This window comes from Struthio camelus, chromosome 7 (assembly GCF_040807025.1).
Source record: "Struthio camelus isolate bStrCam1 chromosome 7, bStrCam1.hap1, whole genome shotgun sequence".
NCBI lineage: Eukaryota > Metazoa > Chordata > Aves > Struthioniformes > Struthionidae > Struthio > Struthio camelus.
Window position 1 is genome coordinate 40202379 of NC_090948.1, and position 21900 is coordinate 40224278.

The 21900-nt window shown below is 64.0% G+C and overlaps 1 protein-coding gene and 1 non-coding gene across 2 annotated transcripts; both read left to right on the plus strand.

Moving 5' to 3' along the window:
* The first annotated feature begins 106 nt into the window (after window positions 1–106).
* Window positions 107–21484, plus strand: LOC104144948 (neuropeptide FF receptor 1). The gene is made up of 7 exons (XM_068951177.1): window positions 107–160; window positions 7821–7929; window positions 8035–8184; window positions 9137–9304; window positions 13695–13991; window positions 18990–19089; window positions 20611–21484. Exons 2-7 carry the CDS (start codon window positions 7848–7850, stop codon window positions 21482–21484), a joined length of 1671 nt encoding a protein of 556 aa, XP_068807278.1. The 5' UTR covers window positions 107–160; window positions 7821–7847.
* Window positions 144–215, plus strand: TRNAE-UUC (transfer RNA glutamic acid (anticodon UUC)). Its single transcript has one exon. It is a non-coding gene; the product is annotated as a tRNA-Glu (tRNA).
* Window positions 21485–21900: the final 416 nt, after the last annotated feature.

Sequence of the window (21900 nt, forward strand, 5' to 3'; positions counted from 1 at the left end):
CCGGACCGCCCGCCGGGGGCGGCCCCCGGGGACCCCCCGCCCCTGCCGGGGCTGCGCCCAGCCCGCCGGCGGCGGCAGCGGCAGCGGGAGCGGCGGCGGCGGCGGCGGCGGCAGCGCGGGGCCGGCGGCAGCGGCGGCCGCGCTCCCACGTGGTCTAGCGGTGAGGATTCCTGGTTTTCACCCAGGCGGCCCGGGTTCGACTCCCGGCGTGGGAAGCTCCCGGTCGCCCTCCACCCCTTTCTTTATTTACTGTTATTATTTGTTCGTTGTTTCTCCTTTACTCATTGTTTCTCCTTTACTCATTGTTTCTCCTTTTTTCATTATTTCTCCTTTACTTATTATTTCTCCTTTATTCATGATTTCTCCTTTACTCATTATTTCTCCTTTATTATTTCTCCTTTACTCATTGTTTCTCCTTTACTCATTGTTTCTCCTTTTTTCATTATTTCTCCTTTACTTATTATTTCTCCTTTATTCATGATTTCTCCTTTACTCATGATTTCTCCTTTATGATTTCTCCTTTACTCATTATTTCTCCTTTACTCATGATTTCTCCTTTACTCATGATTTCTCCTTTATGATTTCTCCTTTACTCATTATTTCTCCTTTACTCATTATTTTTCCTTTATTATTTCTCCTTTACTCATGATTTCTCCTTTACTTATTATTTCTCCTTTACTTATTATTTCTCCTTTATTCATGATTTCTCCTTTATGATTTCTCCTTTATGATTTCTCCTTTATTAATTATTTCTCCTTTACTTATTATTTCTCCTTTACTTACTATTTCTCCTTTTTTCATTATTTCTCCTTTTCCCCCTTTCGGGCTCTGCCCTCCTGCCGTCGTGCGATGGCCCTCGGCTGCCCACCCTGCTGCGGCCTGGCCCCTTGCGCGATGCCAAGCACGCCCCCCCTCCGCCCCCAGCACAACATTTCAGCGTTTGGTCCAACCCGGTGTAAAATCAATATTCCACATCGTCGCTGTGGCTAAACAGCCCCCTACGCATTTGCACTGTGCCCGCTTCGGGCTGAGCATGCAGGAGGGAGCGCGGCGAGGACCCGTGTCCGGCGCTGTCCCTGGGTACGAGAGCCGTCCCCGGGTGCAGGAGCCGTCCCCGGGTGCAAGAGCCGTCCCCGAGTGCAGGAGCCGTCCCCGGGTGCAGGAGCCGTCCCCGGGTGCAGGAGCCGGCATCGGGTGCAGGAGCTGGCATCGGGTGCAGGAGCCGTCCCCGGGTGCAGGAGCCGTCCCCGGGTGCAGGAGCTGGCATCGGGTGCAGGAGCCGTCCCCGGGTGCAGGAGCCGGCATCGGGTGCAGGAGCCGTCCCCGGGTGCAGGAGCCGTCCCCGGGTGCAGGAGCCGTCCCCGGGTGCAGGAGGCGTCCCCGGGTGCAGGAGCTGGCATCGGGTGCAGGAGCCGTCCCCGGGTGCAGGAGCCGTCCCCGGGTGCAGGAGCCGTCCCCGGGTGCAGGAGCCGGCATCGGGTGCAGGAGCTGGCATCGGGTGCAGGAGCCGTCCCCGGGTGCAGGAGCCGGCATCGGGTGCAGGAGCCGGCATCGGGTGCAGGAGGCGTCCCCGGGTGCAGGAGCCGGCATCGGGTGCAGGAGCTGGCATCGGGTGCAGGAGCCGTCCCCGGGTGCAGGAGCCGGCATCGGGTGCAGGAGCTGGCATCGGGTGCAGGAGCCGTCCCCGGGTGCAGGAGCCGGCATCGGGTGCAGGAGCCGTCCCCGGGTGCAGGAGCTGGCATCGGGTGCAGGAGCCGGCATCGGGTGCAGGAGGCGTCCCCGGGTGCAGGAGCTGGCATCGGGTGCAGGAGCCGTCCCCGGGTGCAGGAGCCGTCCCCGGGTGCAGGAGCCGGCATCGGGTGCAGGAGCCTTCTCCGGGTGCAGGAGCCGTCCCCGGGTGCAAGAGCCGTCCCCGAGTGCAGGAGCCGTCCCCGGGTGCAGGAGCCGTCCCCAGGTGCAGGAGCTGGCATCGGGTGCAGGAGCCGTCCCCGGGTGCAGGAGCTGGCATTGGGTGCAGGAGCCGTCCCCGGGTGCAGGAGCCGTCCCGGGTGCAGGAGCTGGCATCGGGTGCAGGAGCCGTCCCCGGGTGCAGGAGCTGGCATCGGGTGCAGGAGCCATCCCCGGGTGCAGGAGCCGTCCCCGGGTGCAGGAGCCGTCCCCGGGTGCAGGAGCCGTCCCCGGGTGCAGGAGCCGGCATCGGGTGCAGGAGCCGGCATCGGGTGCAGGAGCCGTCCCCGGGTGCAGGAGCTGGCATCGGGTGCAGGAGCCATCCCCGGGTGCAGGAGCCGTCCCCGGGTGCAGGAGCCAGCCCCGGGTGCAGGAGCCGGCATCGGGTGCAGGAGCCGTCCCCGGGTGCAGGAGCCGTCCCCGGGTGCAGGAGCTGGCATCGGGTGCAGGAGCCGTCCCCGGGTGCAGGAGCCGTCCCCGGGTGCAGGAGCTGGCATCGGGTGCAGGAGCCGTCCCCGGGTGCAGGAGCCGGCCCCAGGTGCAGGAGCCGTCCCCGGGTGCAGGAGCCATCCCCGGGTGCAGGAGCCGTCCCCGGGTGCAGGAGCCATCCCCGGGTGCAGGAGCCGGCATCGGGTGCAGGAGCCATCCCCGGGTGCAGGAGCTGGCATCGGGTGCAGGAGCCGTCCCGGGTGCAGGAGCCGTCCCCGGGTGCAGGAGCTGGCATCGGGTGCAGGAGCCGTCCCGGGTGCAGGAGCCGTCCCCAGGTGCAGGAGCCGTCCCCGGGTGCAGGAGCCGTCCCCGGGTGCAGGAGCCATCCCCGGGTGCAGGAGCCGTCCCCGGGTGCAGGAGCCGGCATCGGGTGCAGGAGCCGGCATCGGGTGCAGGAGCCGTCCCCGGGTGCAGGAGCCGGCATCGGGTGCAGGAGCCGTCCCCGGGTGCAGGAGCCGTCCCCGGGTGCAGGAGCCGTCCCTGGGTGCAGGAGCCGTCCCCGGGTGCAGGAGCCGTCCCCGGGTGCAGGAGCCGTCCCCGGGTGCAGGAGCCGTCCCCGGGTGCAGGAGCCGTCCCCGGGTGCAGGAGCTGGCATCGGGTGCAGGAGCTGGCATCGGGTGCAGGAGCTGGCATCGGGTGCAGGAGCCGTCCCCGGGTGCAGGAGCCGGCATCGGGTGCAGGAGCCGGCATCGGGTGCAGGAGCCGGCATCGGGTGCAGGAGCCGTCCCCGGGTGCAGGAGCCGTCCCCGGGTGCAGGAGGCGTCCCCGGGTGCAGGAGCCGTCCCCGGGTGCAGGAGCCGGCATCGGGTGCAGGAGCCGGCATCGGGTGCAGGAGCCGGCATCGGGTGCAGGAGCTGGCATTGGGTGCAGGAGGCGTCCCCGGGTGCAGGAGGCGTCCCCGGGTGCAGGAGCCGGCCCCAGGTGCAGGAGCCGGCATCGGGTGCAGGAGCCGTCCCCGGGTGCAGGAGCCGTCCCCGGGTGCAGGAGCCGGCATCGGGTGCAGGAGCCGTCCCCGGGTGCAGGAGCTGGCATTGGGTGCAGGAGCCGTCCCCGGGTGCAGGAGCCGGCCCCAGGTGCAGGAGCTGGCATCGGGTGCAGGAGCCGGCATCGGGTGCAGGAGCCGTCCCCGGGTGCAGGAGCCGGCATCGGGTGCAGGAGCCGTCCCCGGGTGCAGGAGCCGGCATCGGGTGCAGGAGCCGGCATCGGGTGCAGGAGCCGGCATCGGGTGCAGGAGGCGTCCCCGGGTGCAGGAGCTGGCATCGGGTGCAGGAGCCATCCCCGGGTGCAGGAGCCGTCCCCGGGTGCAGGAGCCGGCATCGGGTGCAGGAGCCATCCCCGGGTGCGAGAGCCATCCCCGGGTGCAGGAGCCGGCATCGGGTGCAGGAGCCATCCCCGGGTGCAGGAGCTGGCATCGGGTGCAGGAGCCGTCCCCGGGTGCAGGAGCCGTCCCCGGGTGCAGGAGCCGGCATCGGGTGCAGGAGCCATCCCTGGGTGCAGGAGCCGTCCCCGGGTGCAGGAGCCGGCATCGGGTGCAGGAGCCATCCCCGGGTGCAGGAGCTGGCATCGGGTGCAGGAGCCGTCCCGGGTGCAGGAGCCGTCCCCGGGTGCAGGAGCTGGCATCGGGTGCGAGAGCCGTCCCCAGGTGCAGGAGCCGTCCCCGGGTGCAGGAGCCGTCCCCGGGTGCAGGAGCCGTCCCCGGGTGCAGGAGCCGTCCCTGGGTGCAGGAGCCGTCCCCGGGTGCAGGAGCTGGCATCGGGTGCAGGAGCCGTCCCCGGGTGCAGGAGCCGTCCCCGGGTGCAGGAGCCGGCATCGGGTGCAGGAGCCGTCCCCGGGTGCAGGAGCCGTCCCTGGGTGCAGGAGCCGTCCCCGGGTGCAGGAGCTGGCATTGGGTGCAGGAGCCGTCCCCGGGTGCAGGAGCCGTCCCCGGGTGCAGGAGCCGTCCCCGGGTGCAGGAGCCGGCCCCAGGTGCAGGAGCCGTCCCCGGGTGCAGGAGCTGGCATTGGGTGCAGGAGCCGTCCCCGGGTGCAGGAGGCGTCCCCGGGTGCAGGAGCCGGCCCCAGGTGCAGGAGCCGGCATCGGGTGCAGGAGCCGTCCCCGGGTGCAGGAGCCGGCATCGGGTGCAGGAGCCGGCATCGGGTGCAGGAGCCGGCATCGGGTGCAGGAGCCGGCATCGGGTGCAGGAGCTGGCATCGGGTGCAGGAGCTGGCATCGGGTGCAGGAGCCGTCCCCGGGTGCAGGAGCCGGCATCGGGTGCAGGAGCCGGCATCGGGTGCAGGAGCCGTCCCCGGGTGCAGGAGCCGTCCCGGGTGCAGGAGCCGGCATCGGGTGCAGGAGCCGTCCCGGGTGCAGGAGCTGGCATCGGGTGCAGGAGCCGTCCCCGGGTGCAGGAGCTGGCATCGGGTGCAGGAGCCATCCCCGGGTGCAGGAGCCGTCCCCGGGTGCAGGAGCCGGCATCGGGTGCAGGAGCCGGCATCGGGTGCAGGAGCCGTCCCCGGGTGCAGGAGCCGGCCCTGGGTGCAGGAGCCGTCCCCGGGTGCAGGAGCCGGCCCCGGGTGCAGGAGCTGGCATCGGGTGCGAGAGTCGTCCCCGGGTGCAGGAGCCGTCCCCGGGTGCAGGAGCCGTCCCCGGGTGCAGGAGCCGTCCCCAGGTGCAGGAGCCGTCCCCGGGTGCAGGAGCCGGCCCCGGGTGCAGGAGCCGGCCCCGGGTGCAGGAGCCGGCATCGGGTGCAGGAGCCGTCCCCGGGTGCAGGAGCCGTCCCCGGGTGCAGGAGCCGGCCCCGGGTGCAGGAGCCGGCCCCGGGTGCAGGAGCCGGCATCGGGTGCAGGAGCCGGCATCGGGTGCAGGAGCCGTCCCCGGGTGCAGGAGCCGTCCCCGGGTGCAGGAGCCGGCATCGGGTGCAGGAGCCATCCCCGGGTGCAGGAGCCGTCCCCGGGTGCAGGAGCCGGCATCGGGTGCAGGAGCCATCCCCGGGTGCAGGAGCTGGCATCGGGTGCAGGAGCCGTCCCGGGTGCAGGAGCCGGCATCGGGTGCAGGAGCCGTCCCCGGGTGCAGGAGCCGTCCCCGGGTGCAGGAGCCGGCATCGGGTGCAGGAGCCGTCCCCGGGTGCAGGAGCCGTCCCCGGGTGCAGGAGCTGGCATCGGGTGCGAGAGCCGTCCCCAGGTGCAGGAGCCGTCCCCGGGTGCAGGAGCCGGCATCGGGTGCAGGAGCCGTCCCCGGGTGCAGGAGCCGTCCCTGGGTGCAGGAGCCGTCCCCGGGTGCAGGAGCTGGCATCGGGTGCAGGAGCCGTCCCCGGGTGCAGGAGCCGTCCCCGGGTGCAGGAGCCGGCATCGGGTGCAGGAGCCGTCCCCGGGTGCAGGAGCCGTCCCCGGGTGCAGGAGCCGTCCCTGGGTGCAGGAGCCGTCCCCGGGTGCAGGAGCTGGCATTGGGTGCAGGAGCCGTCCCCGGGTGCAGGAGCCGTCCCCGGGTGCAGGAGCCGGCCCCAGGTGCAGGAGCTGGCATCGGGTGCAGGAGCCGGCATCGGGTGCAGGAGCCGGCATCGGGTGCAGGAGCCGTCCCCGGGTGCAGGAGCTGGCATCGGGTGCAGGAGCCGGCCCCAGGTGCAGGAGCCGTCCCCGGGTGCAGGAGCCGTCCCCGGGTGCAGGAGCCGGCATCGGGTGCAGGAGCCGGCATCGGGTGCAGGAGCCGTCCCTGGGTGCAGGAGCCGTCCCCGGGTGCAGGAGCCGTCCCCGGGTGCAGGAGGCGTCCCCGGGTGCAGGAGCCGGCCCCAGGTGCAGGAGCCGGCATCGGGTGCAGGAGCCGGCATCGGGTGCAGGAGCCGGCATCGGGTGCAGGAGCCGTCCCCGGGTGCAGGAGCTGGCATCGGGTGCAGGAGCCGGCCCCAGGTGCAGGAGCCGTCCCCGGGTGCAGGAGCCGTCCCCGGGTGCAGGAGCCGGCATCGGGTGCAGGAGCCGGCATCGGGTGCAGGAGCCGTCCCTGGGTGCAGGAGCCGTCCCCGGGTGCAGGAGCCGTCCCCGGGTGCAGGAGCCGTCCCCGGGTGCAGGAGGCGTCCCCGGGTGCAGGAGCCGGCCCCAGGTGCAGGAGCCGGCATCGGGTGCAGGAGCCGTCCCCGGGTGCAGGAGCCGTCCCCGGGTGCAGGAGCCGGCATCGGGTGCAGGAGCCGGCATCGGGTGCAGGAGCTGGCATCGGGTGCAGGAGCTGGCATCGGGTGCAGGAGCCGTCCCCGGGTGCAGGAGCCGTCCCCGGGTGCAGGAGCCGGCATCGGGTGCAGGAGCCGGCATCGGGTGCAGGAGCCGTCCCCGGGTGCAGGAGCCGTCCCGGGTGCAGGAGCCGTCCCCGGGTGCAGGAGCCGTCCCGGGTGCAGGAGCTGGCATCGGGTGCAGGAGCCGTCCCCGGGTGCAGGAGCCATCCCCGGGTGCAGGAGCCGTCCCCGGGTGCAGGAGCCGTCCCCGGGTGCAGGAGCCGGCATCGGGTGCAGGAGCCGTCCCCGGGTGCAGGAGCCGGCCCCGGGTGCAGGAGCCGTCCCCGGGTGCAGGAGCCGGCCCCGGGTGCAGGAGCTGGCATCGGGTGCGAGAGTCGTCCCCGGGTGCAGGAGCCGTCCCCGGGTGCAGGAGCCGTCCCCGGGTGCAGGAGCTGTCCCCGGGTGCAGGAGCCGTCCCCGGGTGCAGGAGCCGTCCCCAGGTGCAGGAGCCGGCATCGGGTGCAGGAGCCGGCCCCGGGTGCAGGAGCCGGCATCGGGTGCAGGAGCCGTCCCCGGGTGCAGGAGCCGGCCCCGGGTGCAGGAGCCGGCCCCGGGTGCAGGAGCCGGCATCGGGTGCAGGAGCCGTCCCCGGGTGCAGGAGCCGTCCCCGGGTGCAGGAGCCGGCCCCGGGTGCAGGAGCCGTCCCCGGGTGCAGGAGCCGTCCCCGGGTGCAGGAGCCGGCATCGGGTGCAGGAGCCGTCCCCGGGTGCAGGAGCCGGCATCGGGTGCAGGAGCCGTCCCCGGGTGCAGGAGCCGTCCCCGGGTGCGAGAGCCGTCCCCGGGTGCAGGAGCCGTCCCCGGGTGCAGGAGCCGGCATCGGGTGCAGGAGCCGTCCCCGGGTGCAGGAGCCGGCATCGGGTGCAGGAGCCGTCCCCGGGTGCAGGAGCCGTCCCCGGGTGCGAGAGCCGTCCCCGGGTGCAGGAGCCGTCCCCGGGTGCGAGAGCCGTCCCCGGGTGCAGGAGCCGTCCCCGGGTGCAGGAGCCGTCCCCGGGTGCAGGAGCCGTCCCCGGGTGCAGGAGCCGGCCCCGGGTGCAGGAGCCGTCCCTGGCAGCAGGCCGCCCTGGCAGCTCTCCCCTCGCCCTTTTATTTTTAGCGGCCCTTGGCCCGGAGGGCGCCGTGCGGCTCATTCGCTCTCTCCCCGCCGCAGGTGCTCGGACGGAAGCGCTCGCTCCGCATGCAGAAAAGGATGGGGGAAGCGGTCGCCAGGGTGGCCCGGAAGGTGAACGAGGCGGTGGAGAACCGCAGCGACTCGCTGGGTGAGCGCGCGCCCTCGCCCGGGCGCCGGGTCGGGGAGGCGGGATGGCCCGGCGAGGGCGACGGGGGGCTCCTCACTGGCCGCGCTCGCCCCGTCTCCGGCGCAGATCTGGCCGAGTGCGAGCTCGTCGCCTTCCCCGTGGGCATCTACAAAGCCATGCGGAGCGTGGCCGACGGCATCCACCGCGTCACCTTGGCCAACAACCAGCTCAGGTCGCTCGCCGGCAGGTTCGTCGTGGTCTTCAGCCAGCTGCGAGGTGAGGGCGGGCTGCGCCCCGGCCCGGTGCCCGGGGGGCACCTTTTTTCCTTCCTTTTCCTCTTTTTCCGCAGCTTGGTTTTGGGTCGGCGGGGGGCGGGGGGGGTCTTGCAGCCAGCGGGAGGCTGCTTGGGCTCAAGGGCGACGGCAAAGCCGAGGGCTGGCGCCTTTCGCCTGCCGGCGTCCTCCTGGGGCGCGAACCTCGGTCGCTCGGGAGCACGTCGGAAACCCGCCCCGTTTCTCTTCGTTTTGGGTCTTTTGGGGCGGGGGGGGGGGGGATAAAAAGGTCTCCTTTCCCAGCAAAGGGTTTTGCAATACCCGGACGCGGGTAAGTGCCCCGCCGCGTCCTTCACCCCAGCGCCTTCCCGCTGCCGGGGGACGCCGGCCGGACCGTCGCGGCAAGGGAGGAGGGCGACGGTCTGAGCCGCTGCCGGCGAGCCCGGACAGGCGGCACCTCTAAATACCAGGTATTAGCCCGGGTATTTATAGCGCAGACAGGAGACGGGAGGTATTCTCACCCGGCCGCGCCGGCAGGTCGGGTTTCCCGCGTGCAAGACCGGGGGGAGCCAGATCCCCGGCGGAGGGGGAGAAAACCCTCTTTAGGGCTCTCCGGATGCAGGGCTTAACCGCAGGGGCTTGCTTTGCCCTGCCGTCGCCCGCCGAATTTCTGGCGGGTAGGAACGGGTCGGGGGCTGGCGACGGAGGCAGAAACGGGGGCAAATCTCGCTTCTTCCCGCGCCCTCTTCAGACTTCCGGAGAGGTTCAGGCTCGCGTTAAGCCGCGACGTCGGTGTACGCGCTGGCACGGCCAAGAAACATCGCTTGCAGACCGGCCGCGCTCGCCTCTCTGCCCGGGGCTTTTTTCGTTGCAGCTTCTCATCCCTGCTTTTTTTTTTTTTCTTTTCTTTTGTTTTTTTTTTTGCCTCTCTCCTTCCCCGCCGCCCCGAACTGCAGAGCTGAGCCTGGAAGGGAACTGCCTGCACCGGCTGCCCGAGGAGGTCCGCTCCCTGCTGCACCTGCGGGCCATCAACCTCTCCCGCAACCGCTTTCGGCACTTCCCCGAGCCCCTGACCGCCGTCGGCACCCTCGAGACCATCGAGCTGGAGGAGAACGAGATCACAGGTGAGGGGTGCCACCACGCAGCCCCTTTAAACCCCCTCCGGTCCCCCCCCCCCCCAAAAAAAAGGCCTTTTGCTGTGCACAAGCAGCGGTCGGGAGCGGTAACGCCGCCGGACCAAGCTGCTTCACTTGTGCTCAGAAAGGGCAGCTGGCAGCGCTCGCCGAAAAGTCTCACCCGCTGCCACATGAGGCATCGCGTTTCTCCTCCGTTTATAGCCGGGGGCGTCCAAAGGGCTCTCCCGGCCGGCCAGGAAGGGTTTTACGCCTCTCGTGTAGCCCGTTAACCCGCCTGAGCGTTTCAGCGAGCAAAGAGGAGCCCTAAAGCTGCAGCCCCTCCTAAAGGGCCAGCGGAAAGCTGCTCTTGCGCTGAGCCCGGCCCTGCAGAAAATCTTCATGCGCGCAAAGCAGGAGAGAGAAACAGCCGGAGCTGCAAAAAGCTGGGCGAAAGGGGTGGCTGCTACATGCAGCTGAAAGGGAAATTAAGTTTGGGAGCGAGTTTTCAGAGAACCGGGTCCCCAAGGAGGTAAGTATTAGAGTGAAGCAACGTGTTTTGCTTTGCACTCAGGAGCTCTTCAGCTGCGGCGGGGAGAGCCGCTCTCTGCAAAGCGGTCTGCTGGCATCCAGGTTTTATTCGCAGCGTCAGCTGCTCCCTGGAGCCGCCTGTAGAAATGCAGCACGTTGCTTCATTCCTCGCGGTGCAAGCCAGCGCGGAAAAAAAAAAAAAAAAAAGAGTATGCTTTCTTGCCCCTTTTTTTCTGCTGTTTTGCAAAGAAAGCTGGCTGCCTGTTAGCTCCCTCGCTACCTTTTGGACCTAATCGGCTGACTTTGGTCTGACACGACGCGGGAGCCGAGGTCTCCAAACGGCCCGCTCCCCGCTCGTTTCGCCCAAATAAGCTGCCGCATAAAGCGAAGGCGGCAAGGGAAGGGTAATCGGGGCCGGACGAGGCGCGAGCCTCTCCAGCACGCCCGGCACGCCGGCGGCATATCTCGCGAGACCGTGCCTCCCCCCTGGCACCTCGGGGGCTGCTTCGCAGCTCCTCCTCTCCGGATAAAGATTATTATTATTGCTATTTTGTTTTCTTACAGCAAGCGTGCGAATGCAAGTTAAACATATCCGGGGGGCAGGATAGCCGGGTGGCGAGCACGCTACGGCCGCCTGGTTGCGGCAGGAGGCAAGAGCTGCTGCGAGGGGCACCGGCCCGTTGCAGACCCTGCTTTGGCAGCAGCCTTTTAGGGCTTTTTCTCACCAAGAGCAGCCGGTGCATCCTTGGAGAGGCTGCTGCAAATTCCTGCCCGGCCCGGGGCGGTTGCGGAGCAGCGGGAGCCCGGCCGGCTGCAGCAGAGCAGCTCTGCCCGAGCCCTGCAGTTGCCCAGCAGCCCGGGAAGGAGCAGGGCAGCTTTCGCCGTAAAGCGGGCTGCAAGCACCTCCTGAAGGAGCCCCGTCTGCCTTTTCCCCCCCCTCCGCCTTTGCCCTCAGTGTGTTTTTCCCTCCCCGAGGTCACCTAGCACCTTGTTAGAAGCCGAAGGAAAGCCGCAGCGAGGCCGGCGAGTTGGTAAAGTCTCGGCGGAGCAGTAAGAGAGGCGTTGGCTTTGCTTAGCTGCCTAAACGTCAGCAGTTTGGGGGGGTTTATTGCTTTGGGTAACCTTAGGAGCTTTTTGCACGGTCAGATCGATCATAACGTAGCGACTTCTGCGCGTCAAGGCGGGGGGGGGGGGAGAAAAAAGGCAAGCGGAGCCGTGATGAGCGAATCCATCGCGAAGAACAAACGTCGACGGGAAGACCAGCCTGATGAGATACGTGCTGTTGAGAAATATGTGCCTTTGCAGCTCTGCAGTAGTGCAGAAAATAGGACTGTCCTCCGGGGAGAGAGGGGAGGGGGCGCAAAAGCCATCAAGGAGGACCTGTGTTCGCATCTTTTCCAGGATAAAATAAGCGTCATGGTTGAAAATGTCATAATCAGCCGAGCAGCTATAATCGCAGCGGTAGGGGAAGGCAGCTCGTTAGTGAAACGGGCTTCTGTGCTGGATAAATATGTGCATTGAGGAGGGGGGGAAAGGCGGAGTAGAGCGCACCTAGCAGGGACTCACCTGCTAGCACCAGCAACCGCAGTCCCTTATCGTTCACCCCGAGGCGGAAGGGGCAGAAATTGCGGGTTTCTCGCAGCCGGGGTCACGCTCAGCCTGCGGCTTGCAGGGCCCCAGGGCGCCCCGGGGACGACTGCGGAGAAACCCGATGCGGTAACTGCGGAAGAAAGCCCCAGTGCTCAGGCAGGCCTGAGGTCACCGAGGCGGGTTCCCGCCGGCGCGGGGCAAGTTCTCGGGAACGTTGGAAACGCCCGGGAAGGGCAGCGGGCCGGCGCTCCTCTTTGCCTTGCAGACGTGCCCGTGGAGCAGCTGGCGGAGATGCGCGCCCTGCGGCGCCTCGACCTGCGCGCCAACCCGCTGCGCGCCGACCTGCGCGCCCTCGCCCGGCCCCTCGTGCCCTTCGAGCTGCTGGTGTCGCCCGCCGGCCCCCAGGCGCATTAAAACCCGCTTCCGCGCTCGCCCGCCGTGTCGCCCGCCGTCTTTCTTAGCTCTCCGTCGTCTCCTTGGGAAAAAACGCTCGGCCGGGCGGATGGCCCCGTCCGCCCCGCGCGGCGGCGCGATGCTCCGATGTGCGCCTTGGAGCATCCTCGCTTGCCCCCCCCCGCCGCCGCCGCCGCCATCACCACCACCGCGGGGAGGGGGGGGATCCCAGCAGGGCGGGCGGGCGGCGGTGCGCACGGGGGGGGGGGCTCCTCGCCCGTCCGTGCAACAGGTATCGCCGTATCCATGGCGACGGGAGGATGTCACCCCCCCCCCACACACACACACATACACCCAGTCCCAGCATCAGCAACCCCCCCCCCCCGCCCCAAACTTCCCCGGCCCGCAGCCTGACTCATCCCCCAGCTCGGGCCGAGCGGCGGGGGGCCGCGGGCGGGCGGCGGATGCGGCTGCGCTCCCGCTCGCCGCCAGCCGCCCGAGCGGCGCGGGAGCCCGGCCCGCATGCAGGCGCCGCAGCCCCCCGAGGAAGGTGAGCATCCCCCCCCCCACCTCCTGCTTCCTCCCTGCCTCCTCCTCCTCCCTCCCGGGCAGTCCCCTCCTCTCCCGCTGCTCCCGCGGCCGGCCCGGGGGGGGGGTTATATTTATTCCCCTCTTCCCTTACCTCCCTCTCCGGGTATTTGCCGGTTAAGTCCGCCCGCCGGCGCGACGCGACGACGTTTTCAGCCCCCAGAGTTAACGAAGCCCGGCAAAGTTTCGCGCGGGTGGCGTTGCGGGCCGGGCGGCCGCGGACGCTTGGCGGAGCGGGTCCGACCTCGGGCTTTGCCTTCAAAACGCGACCCTACCGTTTCCTGCCTTCCAACGGCAGCCTCAGCTCGGTGCCCCCCGCCGGCCCCAGCGGTCCCCAGCCCTGCGCCCAGCACCCTCCTGCCTCCCAGCCTGCTCAGTAACCGGGCTGCGGGGCCGCCCTCTTAGCTCTGCAGCGTCCCCCCCCAAGCCATCAAAATCTCCCGCCGCCCCAGATAATTCCTGCTTTTCTCCGCCTAAGGGCAGCGCGGGGGTCTCCTCTCCCCCCGGCCCAGGCTGCAGCCTGTGTCCTCCCTCCCGGCGGGCCCGGTGGAGACGGAGGAAGGAGGGCAAGCCCCCTCCGGGTGCCTTCCCTGTCCCCTCCTGGGGGGTTTTGGCAGCTGAGCAGCGCCTGCCGCTGACATCGGGCTTCTCTGCTCCTCGCCCCGAAGGGTCCCGTCACCGCGCGGTGAGCGGCTGACGCTGAGTTCACGGGGCGGCTGTAAAACTGGCCCGGAGGAGGACGATGGCCGTTGGTACTCACCAGATAACAGCCGTCAAGGCCATGTTGGACGCAGGCAGCCGCGCCGTAGGCCGGCAAGAGCAGGAGGTGGGCCACGCGGACGCAGCTCCCGCGATTCAGGACACCGATTTCTTTCTGCGCCCCGCTTTCCTTGCGCGATTCCTCAGAAGAAGACCAAGAGAAGAGAAACCTTCTGGGTTTCTTTCATCGTTCGTTACAATAAGTATTGACCGTTGGGGGCAGGATACTGTGACCCGTCCTGCCTTTTCTGTGGACCCTTTCCACCAGTTAACGCTGAACCAGCATGAAAAGTGAGGCTCAAAGCAGAGACGCGGCACGGCTGCCGGTCTCCGTGCCTTTTATCCCCTTTCTCCCTCTCCATCTGGTCCTGCTTCGTCATAAACTTGTGCCTTGCCGCTTATTTCCTATACACACAGGAAAACAGGGGTGTAACTAAAATCTAGAAAAAACCACCTCCTAGGGCACTAGAAAAGCGCGGAGGTGAAGGAGATAATCACTTTATCCTCTTCCTACTTCGTTTTTCTGCCTTCCCTTCCTCAGGCCCTTCCAACGGCAGCTGGCCAAATTCCAAGGAGAGCGAGAGCCGCCACTTCAGGGAAAACTACACTTTCTCGGCGTACTACCAGCACTCCTCCCCTGTGGCCGCCGTGTTCATCCTGGCCTACATCTTCATCTTCCTCATGTGCATGATCGGCAACATCCTGGTGTGCTTCATTGTGATGAAGAACCGCCAGATGCGGACGGTCACCAACATGTTCATTCTCAACCTGGCCGTCAGCGACCTGCTGGTGGGCATCTTCTGCATGCCCACCACCTTAGTGGACAACCTCATCACAGGTGAGTGGAGCAGTGGATGGGGAGCCAGGTAACACGAGACGAGACGTAAGGGCACAAGGGGAAGGAAAGTGATGGATACCGGAGAAATAGTCTCCTTTGGCCGGTGTGGCCTTGGTATTAAATGGGAAGGGGAGCGACAGATAACGCCAATACAGTTCTGTCCTGCAAACGAAATCTGGAGGCATTTTTTCTCCCATCCCTACAATTCCACCCTCAAAACTCCTTCCTGTGGGTGCTTTTTTATCCTGAGGGTGAGAAGGGCAGTCAGCCAGGTCTGGTGGAGGTATAAAACCTCAAGATTGCCTTCAATCTCTTTAAGAGGAAGGGACTCTAAGTTATTCTTATTGGGAGTTCTTTTATCTGTTCTTGGCCAGCGAACATGTAGATCACGCTCTAGTCTGTTCAGACTTTTCTTCTGCAACCACGAGGGCTAAACATTTCTTTCTCTTCAAAAACCAAAAAGGAAAAAGAAAAGCTAAGATTCATGCAGGCATACACAGCTCCAAGGGGGCCGGGACAAAAAACCTCCCAAGGCTTGGCACCACCGCGGACGCTCCTGGAGATACAACGCATCTCTGCAGAACAACATGCAGAGCACTCGGACGTCCCTTCGGACAGGCCGTTCTCAACTGTCGGTGAGAAAAGGAAACAGCATAAGAGACCAGAGCAAACCGACAAAGAGTAACCAGATGAGCGCTCCTTTCCTACACGGGTCGCTGAGCCGTCTGACGGCTGGAGACAGAACTGCAAGAACCTCTAGGAGGACTCACTGGCCAATGAAGATTTTCTTTCCCGCAATTATTTCTGGGGGGAGGAAGCACCTGTATTTTAGCACTAGATTCTTTACTCTTTTGTAGCTCCCCCTCTCTCCCATGCTGGCAAGGCTCCAGGACATGCCAGTAAAGAGAAAGGACTGACAGTGTAGGGCGCAGCTCTGCTTCTGGGAGTCTGCTGGCCTCTGGATGCCATCGAGGGGAGCAGGGGAGGCAGATCCCACACAGGGCTGAGGTGAAACGTGAGTTCCCGCTTCGCTCTTTTTGAGCGCGTTGCCTCTCCCTGCTGTCGGCTTCATCAGCAAGAACGGGCCAAGTCACGGTTGCTTCCAGAGTTGTTTGCGAGCGGGAGAGCTTCTCCGCAGGAACAATAAACACCCCTTTGGACGACGGCCATTCAGATGGTCATAGCAAAAGAGAGCCCGAAGAAACCAGAAGAAAGGTCAGCGCCGGAGGGTTTTTTGAGGAATGGCCAGGGGTGGGTCTCAGCACCCTCCCCAGATGTTTCCAGTGCTTCACTCTTTGCCAATAGAAAGATTTTCATAAAGTCCAGCTCTTTCTTGCTGCCACTTACATCTCTGATTTCTTGTCCCACCCACCGGCGACATGAAGACCTTGACTCCATTTTCCTTGCAGCCACCTTCAACGGACCTGAGGGCCGCTACTGTGTTCCCCGCTCCTTTCTCCGGGTTCCTCCATCCCAGCATCTCCACCTCCTTCATCCCTTCAGTCTTCCTTGTGAGTCATCGGGTCTGCTCCACAGGCAACGCCGGGTCGGGGCAGGCTGCCCGGTACCTGGCACCCAGCAGCCAGGAGCACAGCAAAGAGCACAGCACCTTTTCAACAGAAACCCCTCGGGTGCTGCTGGTCTCCTCTCCCCATCCATCTCTGTCCAGCTGTGGGTTTGCTCGCCTGGGACGGGTTTCACTCGAGAGCAAGGCACTTTGCTTTCCAGTCCCCTCCCTACTCCTCACAAACGCCAGTTTTTGAAGGGCAAACTATGGAGCGATCCGCCTGATGCGGGCATGAAAGCTGCGCTGCTCTGAAGCCGCTCAGCACGGTCCTCCCGCCTGGGGGCTCTTCTCACACACGCGGAGAAGAAAAACCCTCAGTTAATCTGGAGCATTTGCCAAGGCTGCTTTTAGCTTCTCCTTGCCTTTCTCAGCACAACTGCACCTTTTCCAGCAGCAGGTCGACAAACGAACGACGAGCGCGCTGCATTATATTTTTTTGCACGGCCGCTCCAGTGTCTGGGCTGTTCTGATGTTATCCGCCGCTGCCTCATCCAAGACTCGGCGCTTATCAGGAAAGACAGCCCGCCTCGCTGCCGGGGATTTGTCTCCCCTGCCGCCGTGCAGCGAGGAGACGGGATCCAAGTCACACGCCGCAGTCCCGGGACAGCCCAAAGCAGGTTCACGCCGGGACCGCCGCGGTTTGCGGAAGGGTCCCCGCTCAGAAGGGGCGACAGAGACCCACCTGCTGCTGCTCTTTCTGGGCAGGGACAGGATTTGGCAAAACTAAACGCAAACGCAGAGACCAGCGCAGATGAGGCAGCTCCGTACGGTTTATCTGTAAGAAGAGCAATCAAAGCAGATCAAATGCAACTGCACATCTAAGTCTGCTCCAGACCCTCTTTCTTGGGCGCGCGTCGGGCTGCGCGGGGAAGGGAAGCCCACGCCGGGCGCTGCTTTGGAGCGGGCCTGCAGCAGCGACGCATTTGGGCTCCCGGGCTGGGGCTCCCGAAAATGGCCCGCTGGGGCCCCGTAACTAGGAAGGAGAGGTTGCTCTTTCTCTCTGCTGTCTGCAGCCAGCACCTGAAACATGGCACCGAAAGGGACTCCTTTCTATCTTTTATGCCTCACAGGTAGCGCAGGTTATAAACAGGCCAAGCCGGGCCCTTAATTACATCTTTTTAACACTCCTCTCCCCCAACTAATAATTCTCATTACCTCTTACTACACATCTGCTTTTAAGCAGAGTTGTTGGTAATAAATTAGGCTAAAGTCCAGCTGTCTTTGCCCTCTCTGTTTTATCTGAGCAGTGCTAACAGAGAAAAAAGGCAATAAAGATAAAACTTGTTTTGGGGAAAGGTTATCACTTTATTTACAGCTACTGTTTTAGGGTTAAGAAAGTCTGGTCTTTTTTGAGTTTTTGGGCACTTTCTGGCAAAGTAAGTGTGCCCTTAACACTGCGTTTATATATTTCTTTCTCTAAAATTCAGCTGTGCTCTGAGAAGCGGCTTGCCAAGAACCCTCTTGTTGCACCAGTCTTCTCCTCGCATTGATTTAGCTCTGGCTGTTGACCTTTCTGAAGATAAAACTGCGGTTTACTGCTCCCGGTGCCTGCAGCATTAGCACAGCAAAGTTTAGCCGAGGCGGTAACCATCTGTGGCACAGTGCCGGGGCAGAGCCGGTTCCCAGAGCCGCAGCACGGAGATGTGCCCTTGCACAGTTGGACATCCCTGCCGGGGAGCAGGGATCTGCAGGGCTGGCCGGTCACGGTCAGCGATGTCCCGAGGAAGCTGTAGGAGCATCTAGCCAAGGGGAAGATGGCAGGAGCCCCTGTCCTGCCCTCCCCTCCGCCCCTTGCCCTGTGCCCCCAGCCTGTGCTCCAGCAGGACGTGCTAGGGGAGGCGACGGTGGGTCCAAATCCCACCCAGGCGGGCAGAGGTCCGTTTGCTCGTCTCTTGCTCCCAGCAGGTGAAATTGCATGGGATTTGTTAAGTGGGAGTCGCAGCCTGGAGCAGATTTGGTTTCGCACGGGTCTGAGTTTCCAGCGCTGTCCGACAGCAGCCTCGCATCCGCGCAGTGACCACGTCCAGTTTGGGAACGAGAGCGAGGACACGGCTGGCGGCAGCAAGCAGAGCTGCGCCGTTCCCTCCCGGTCGGTAGCAGAGCCCTGAAGGCAGTTCCCCGAAGGCGCGCCGGGTTTGTGCAGGACTTAAAATCCCCTGATTCATGTAAGAAGAGATCTTCAGTCCAGCACACAGGTAAAGGGCAAAAATATGAGTTTGAAGGATGCAAGTTTCAGAATAAAGGCTGAAGTGGGCTTGTCTCCTACCAAGTCAAACCCTCTTTGTAGGAAATAAAGCCCACACTTAAGTCCACATTCAGGTAAGGCAAGGGAAGAAGAAGCAAGCAACGCTTTAGACTCGGGCATTGAGCTCCTCTAGCTTCAAACGTGTCACAGTACGGTTTTCAGCCACACAGTATTTTAAAGGTAAAAGGGTTTTGGTTACATTACGGCCCCGTGGTAACATAAGATCCCTTACACTACGTGTTGCCATAAGCCACGTCCAAAGTTCAGTATTTAGGTTATCTGTGTTTGTATCTGGTTAAATGCGGTAGCCCTATTTGTCAGACATTTGTTATCTCAATATAACATGGGCTCATACTGTAATGACGTGCTTGCACAGCACTTTGAATTGCTGGAAATATCTTAACAGGGGTCAAGATACAAGATTAAAGCTCTTATGATCAAGGATCCCAAGGCTGGTCCTCGTAATAACAGTTAGAGACCTATATGAATAAAAGAGAAACAACAAGGAAGAACATTTATAATGTCAGTTTGCTCTTAAAGTTTCTAAGAAAACTAATACAGATTCTTTTTACCTTTCTTTTTTCCAAGCAGCTGTACTGCTAAAGGCCATCTCTGTATGATAACAAGCCTAAAATTTAGTCCACCCTTAGGACCAGGGTTTAGCATTCCTTCCCCTCAACATAGGCCAGAAATCACACAGTGCATGGGGACATCTAGAGGAAGCTGCTGATGGATCCAGAGGAAGCAAGGGCATTTATAAACTCTGTTCTTCGGCGGGTTACCAAAAATGGAGAAGCCCTGCAGCAGCTCTACGGGCTGCCCAGCTCCCCGGCTGCGGCGAGAGCCAGGCTGCACGGGGCGACAGCTCGTCTCACGCGCCGCCAAAAACGAGCATCTGAAAGCGAGAAGTTAACGAGGGTTTCCCGCAGGCTCTGCGTGACGTATGGCTTAGGCAGCAGCCACCTCCTCTGGGGAAAATTTTGCTGCTCTTCTCCTGACGTTTTCCTTGGAGAAGAGAAAATTAGTCAACTCGGGTTCATAATCCCTCTGCCAGCTTGGAGCACTTCTGATGAGGGGAATCACGAGCCGTGACAGTCTCTTGGCCCACCTCGCCAAGCCGCGGGCAGCCCTGGGTCGGTGTTTCGTAGCCTAGCGCGGCCGCCTGACGCTCTCTGTGTCGTTCCAGGTTGGCCCTTTGACACCATCATGTGCAAGATGAGCGGCCTGGTGCAGGGGATGTCCGTCTCGGCCTCTGTCTTCACTCTGGTGGCCATCGCTGTGGAAAGGTACGTTGGCACAAGGGAGCTCTTCCAAGCCTTCGCCCTGCAGGGCGCAAGGAGGCGTGGGTCAGATCCAAGGTCTGCCTGGCTCAAAAGCCTCTCCCGAATAACGTTCAGGAAGCAGAACCAAGCCAGGGCAAGCATCCCGTGATATATCCCCTGGGAAACCTTGCAGAGACCCTCTTCATTTGAATGCGGGGAGCCAGGAGTGTTTTCCCCTCTTTCGCCAGGAGACCACAAAGCCTTTTGGAAAAAGTCCGGGGGGACATCCCAGCAAGGTGTCCACTTGCTGTTACTTCCTCTTCTCCCAGGCCCGTTCAACAAATATCCCAACAAACCCAGCTGTGTTTTGCTTGGTAAAAAAGCATGCCTTTCTTTAGAACGTCTTTCCATCTGAAGGTTAAAAATAGGAAAGTCACAGAGATATCACCGTCTCTGTAATCAAAAGTAATATGCAAAGAACAGCCCACATCTTTGCATCCCCCAAGGGCATCTGACCCACAGCATCAGGAGGGAGCGCTCATCAGCGAACGCGTTACCCTAACGATGGCAAACTATTTCTGGTCAAACTCCCACAAAGCAGGGGCTGGCACCGAGTCCTGGCGGTGTTTATCAGGGAAGAGGTATCAGTGAGAAAACAGACAAAGCTAACGCAAACCTGACTTGAACTGCCTATGCTTTAAGGTTAAGTGGCTGTTTCCCTCCACTCCCAAGGCAACGCAGGAATTGCTACAGAAAAGACTTCCCATACAAGAAAAGGGAAAGGTGCTTTTGAGCTTTTTGGAGTTACCGGCCACACTGAGTAAAGCAGGAATGGAGATTTCCTGGCACGTGTAACCCTTCCTTTCCACAGCTGGGCCTTGCTGGGTCGTCCCATCACCTTTCTTGCCAAAGGACATCCGGTCAGGGGCACGTCCCTCGCCCCACCGAGGGCCACGCACCACTGCATTAGATCCTGCAGTGGGGCAGAGCGCTGTGGGTCCAGCACCCACGAGTACGTGAAGATGGAGATAGAGAAAACAAAACCGAAAGAGAGGAGCTTGCAAGTCTAACCCATGGAGGCACCTGGGGAAGGAAGAGCTAATCCTCTGGGACTCGAGGAAGACAGACTCTACGGACAGAGGAAGGCCAAGGGGAGGCAATCCCAAAGAACCAGCTGGGCAAGGCTGAGAGAGGGACGGACCCCGGCACTGCTAATGCAGGTGGCCTTGCTCTTGGGGGTCTTAGAAAGAGGGCAGGGGCGGTAAAGCACCACCCAAGCAGGGAACGGCAGCAGACGAGAGATGTTAAACGTGAAGTTAGAGAAGCTCCCGGGCCTTTGATCGTCACACCAGTGGAGGGAGGGGGGCTGCATGTACCCCGAGCGCCGCTTCACCTTCAGCTAGCACTGCACACGCAGCGGGACGGGGACAGAAAGGTGCTTTGGCCAGACGCGTCCTTTTCTCTCCCCCAGCCTGCGCTGGCACGCGTCTTTGGCAAATCGGCAGTCCCCAGCGCCGTCGCCATTTGCCTTCTGCCCTCTCCTAGGTTTCGCTGTATCGTCCACCCCTTCCGACAGAAGCTGACGCTGAGGCAAGCTCTGGTCACCATCGTCGTCATCTGGGTCCTGGCCCTGATCATCATGTGCCCCTCCGCCATCACCCTGACGGTCACGAGAGAGGAGCACCATTTCATGGTGGACACCTACAACAACTCCTACCCCCTCTACTCCTGCTGGGAGGCCTGGCCCAACACGGGCATGAGGAAAATCTACACGACCGTGCTCTTCTCCCACATCTACTTGGCTCCCCTCGCCCTGATCGTTGTCATGTACGCCCGGATCGCCTTCAAGCTGTTCAAGTCCGCGGCGCCCGCCCGCGGCTCCCAGGCGGAGGAGCCCGAGGGGAGGAGGGTCTCCAAGAGGAAGGTGAAGGTCATCAACATGCTGATCATCGTCGCCCTCTTCTTCACGCTCTCCTGGCTGCCCCTGTGGACGCTGATGCTGCTGACGGACTACGGCCAGCTGAGCGAGCGCCAGCTCCGCCTGATCACGGCGTACGTCTTCCCCTTCGCCCACTGGCTGGCCTTCTTCAACAGCAGCGCCAACCCCATCATCTACGGCTACTTCAACGAGAACTTCCGCAGGGGCTTCCAGGAGGCCTTCAAGGCCCCCTTCGGCTCCCCGCGGCGGGAGCACCGCGCCGCCTCCTCCGAGCGGAGCCACAGCCGCCGCGGCCTCCTGGCCGGCGCCCGCAACCGCGTCTTCGCGGAGGCCTGGCCCAGCCACTCGGCGCCGCCGCCGCCGCCGCCCTCCGAGTCCGGGCCGAGCCGCCGGCCGCCGGGGCCCTTCGCCTCGCGCCGCGGGCCGGCGGCGGACGGCTCCGGCCGCGAGGGCAGCAGCGTCGCCGCCTGGGACAGCTGAGCGGGGCGGCGGCGGCGGGGGGAGACGATGGCCACCCGAGGGCCCCAGCGCCGGCAGGGGCGGCAGCCAACGGACGGACCCCCGGCGGCGGCTTCGGCCCTCGGGCGGGCGGCGCTGCACATGGCGCCGCCGAGCCGGGGTGGCGGCAGGTGCGCGCCGGGGCGGGGGGCCGGGGTCGCGCCGTGTGAGTAGCCGGCAGCTGGCCCAGCCTGACCCAATAAAAGGGCATACATCCCGCTCCCCACCGCCTCCGTCCCTGCCGGGGGCGCCGCCGCCGCCGCGCACCGGGGCGGGGACGCGAACCCGCGACCTCCCGGTAGTGTTTTTTTTTTTTTTTGGGGGGGGGGGAAACCTTGAGGGAGGGGGGAGGCGGCCGCCTCACTGCGCACGCGCCACCTGCGGGTGGGTTTTTCCCC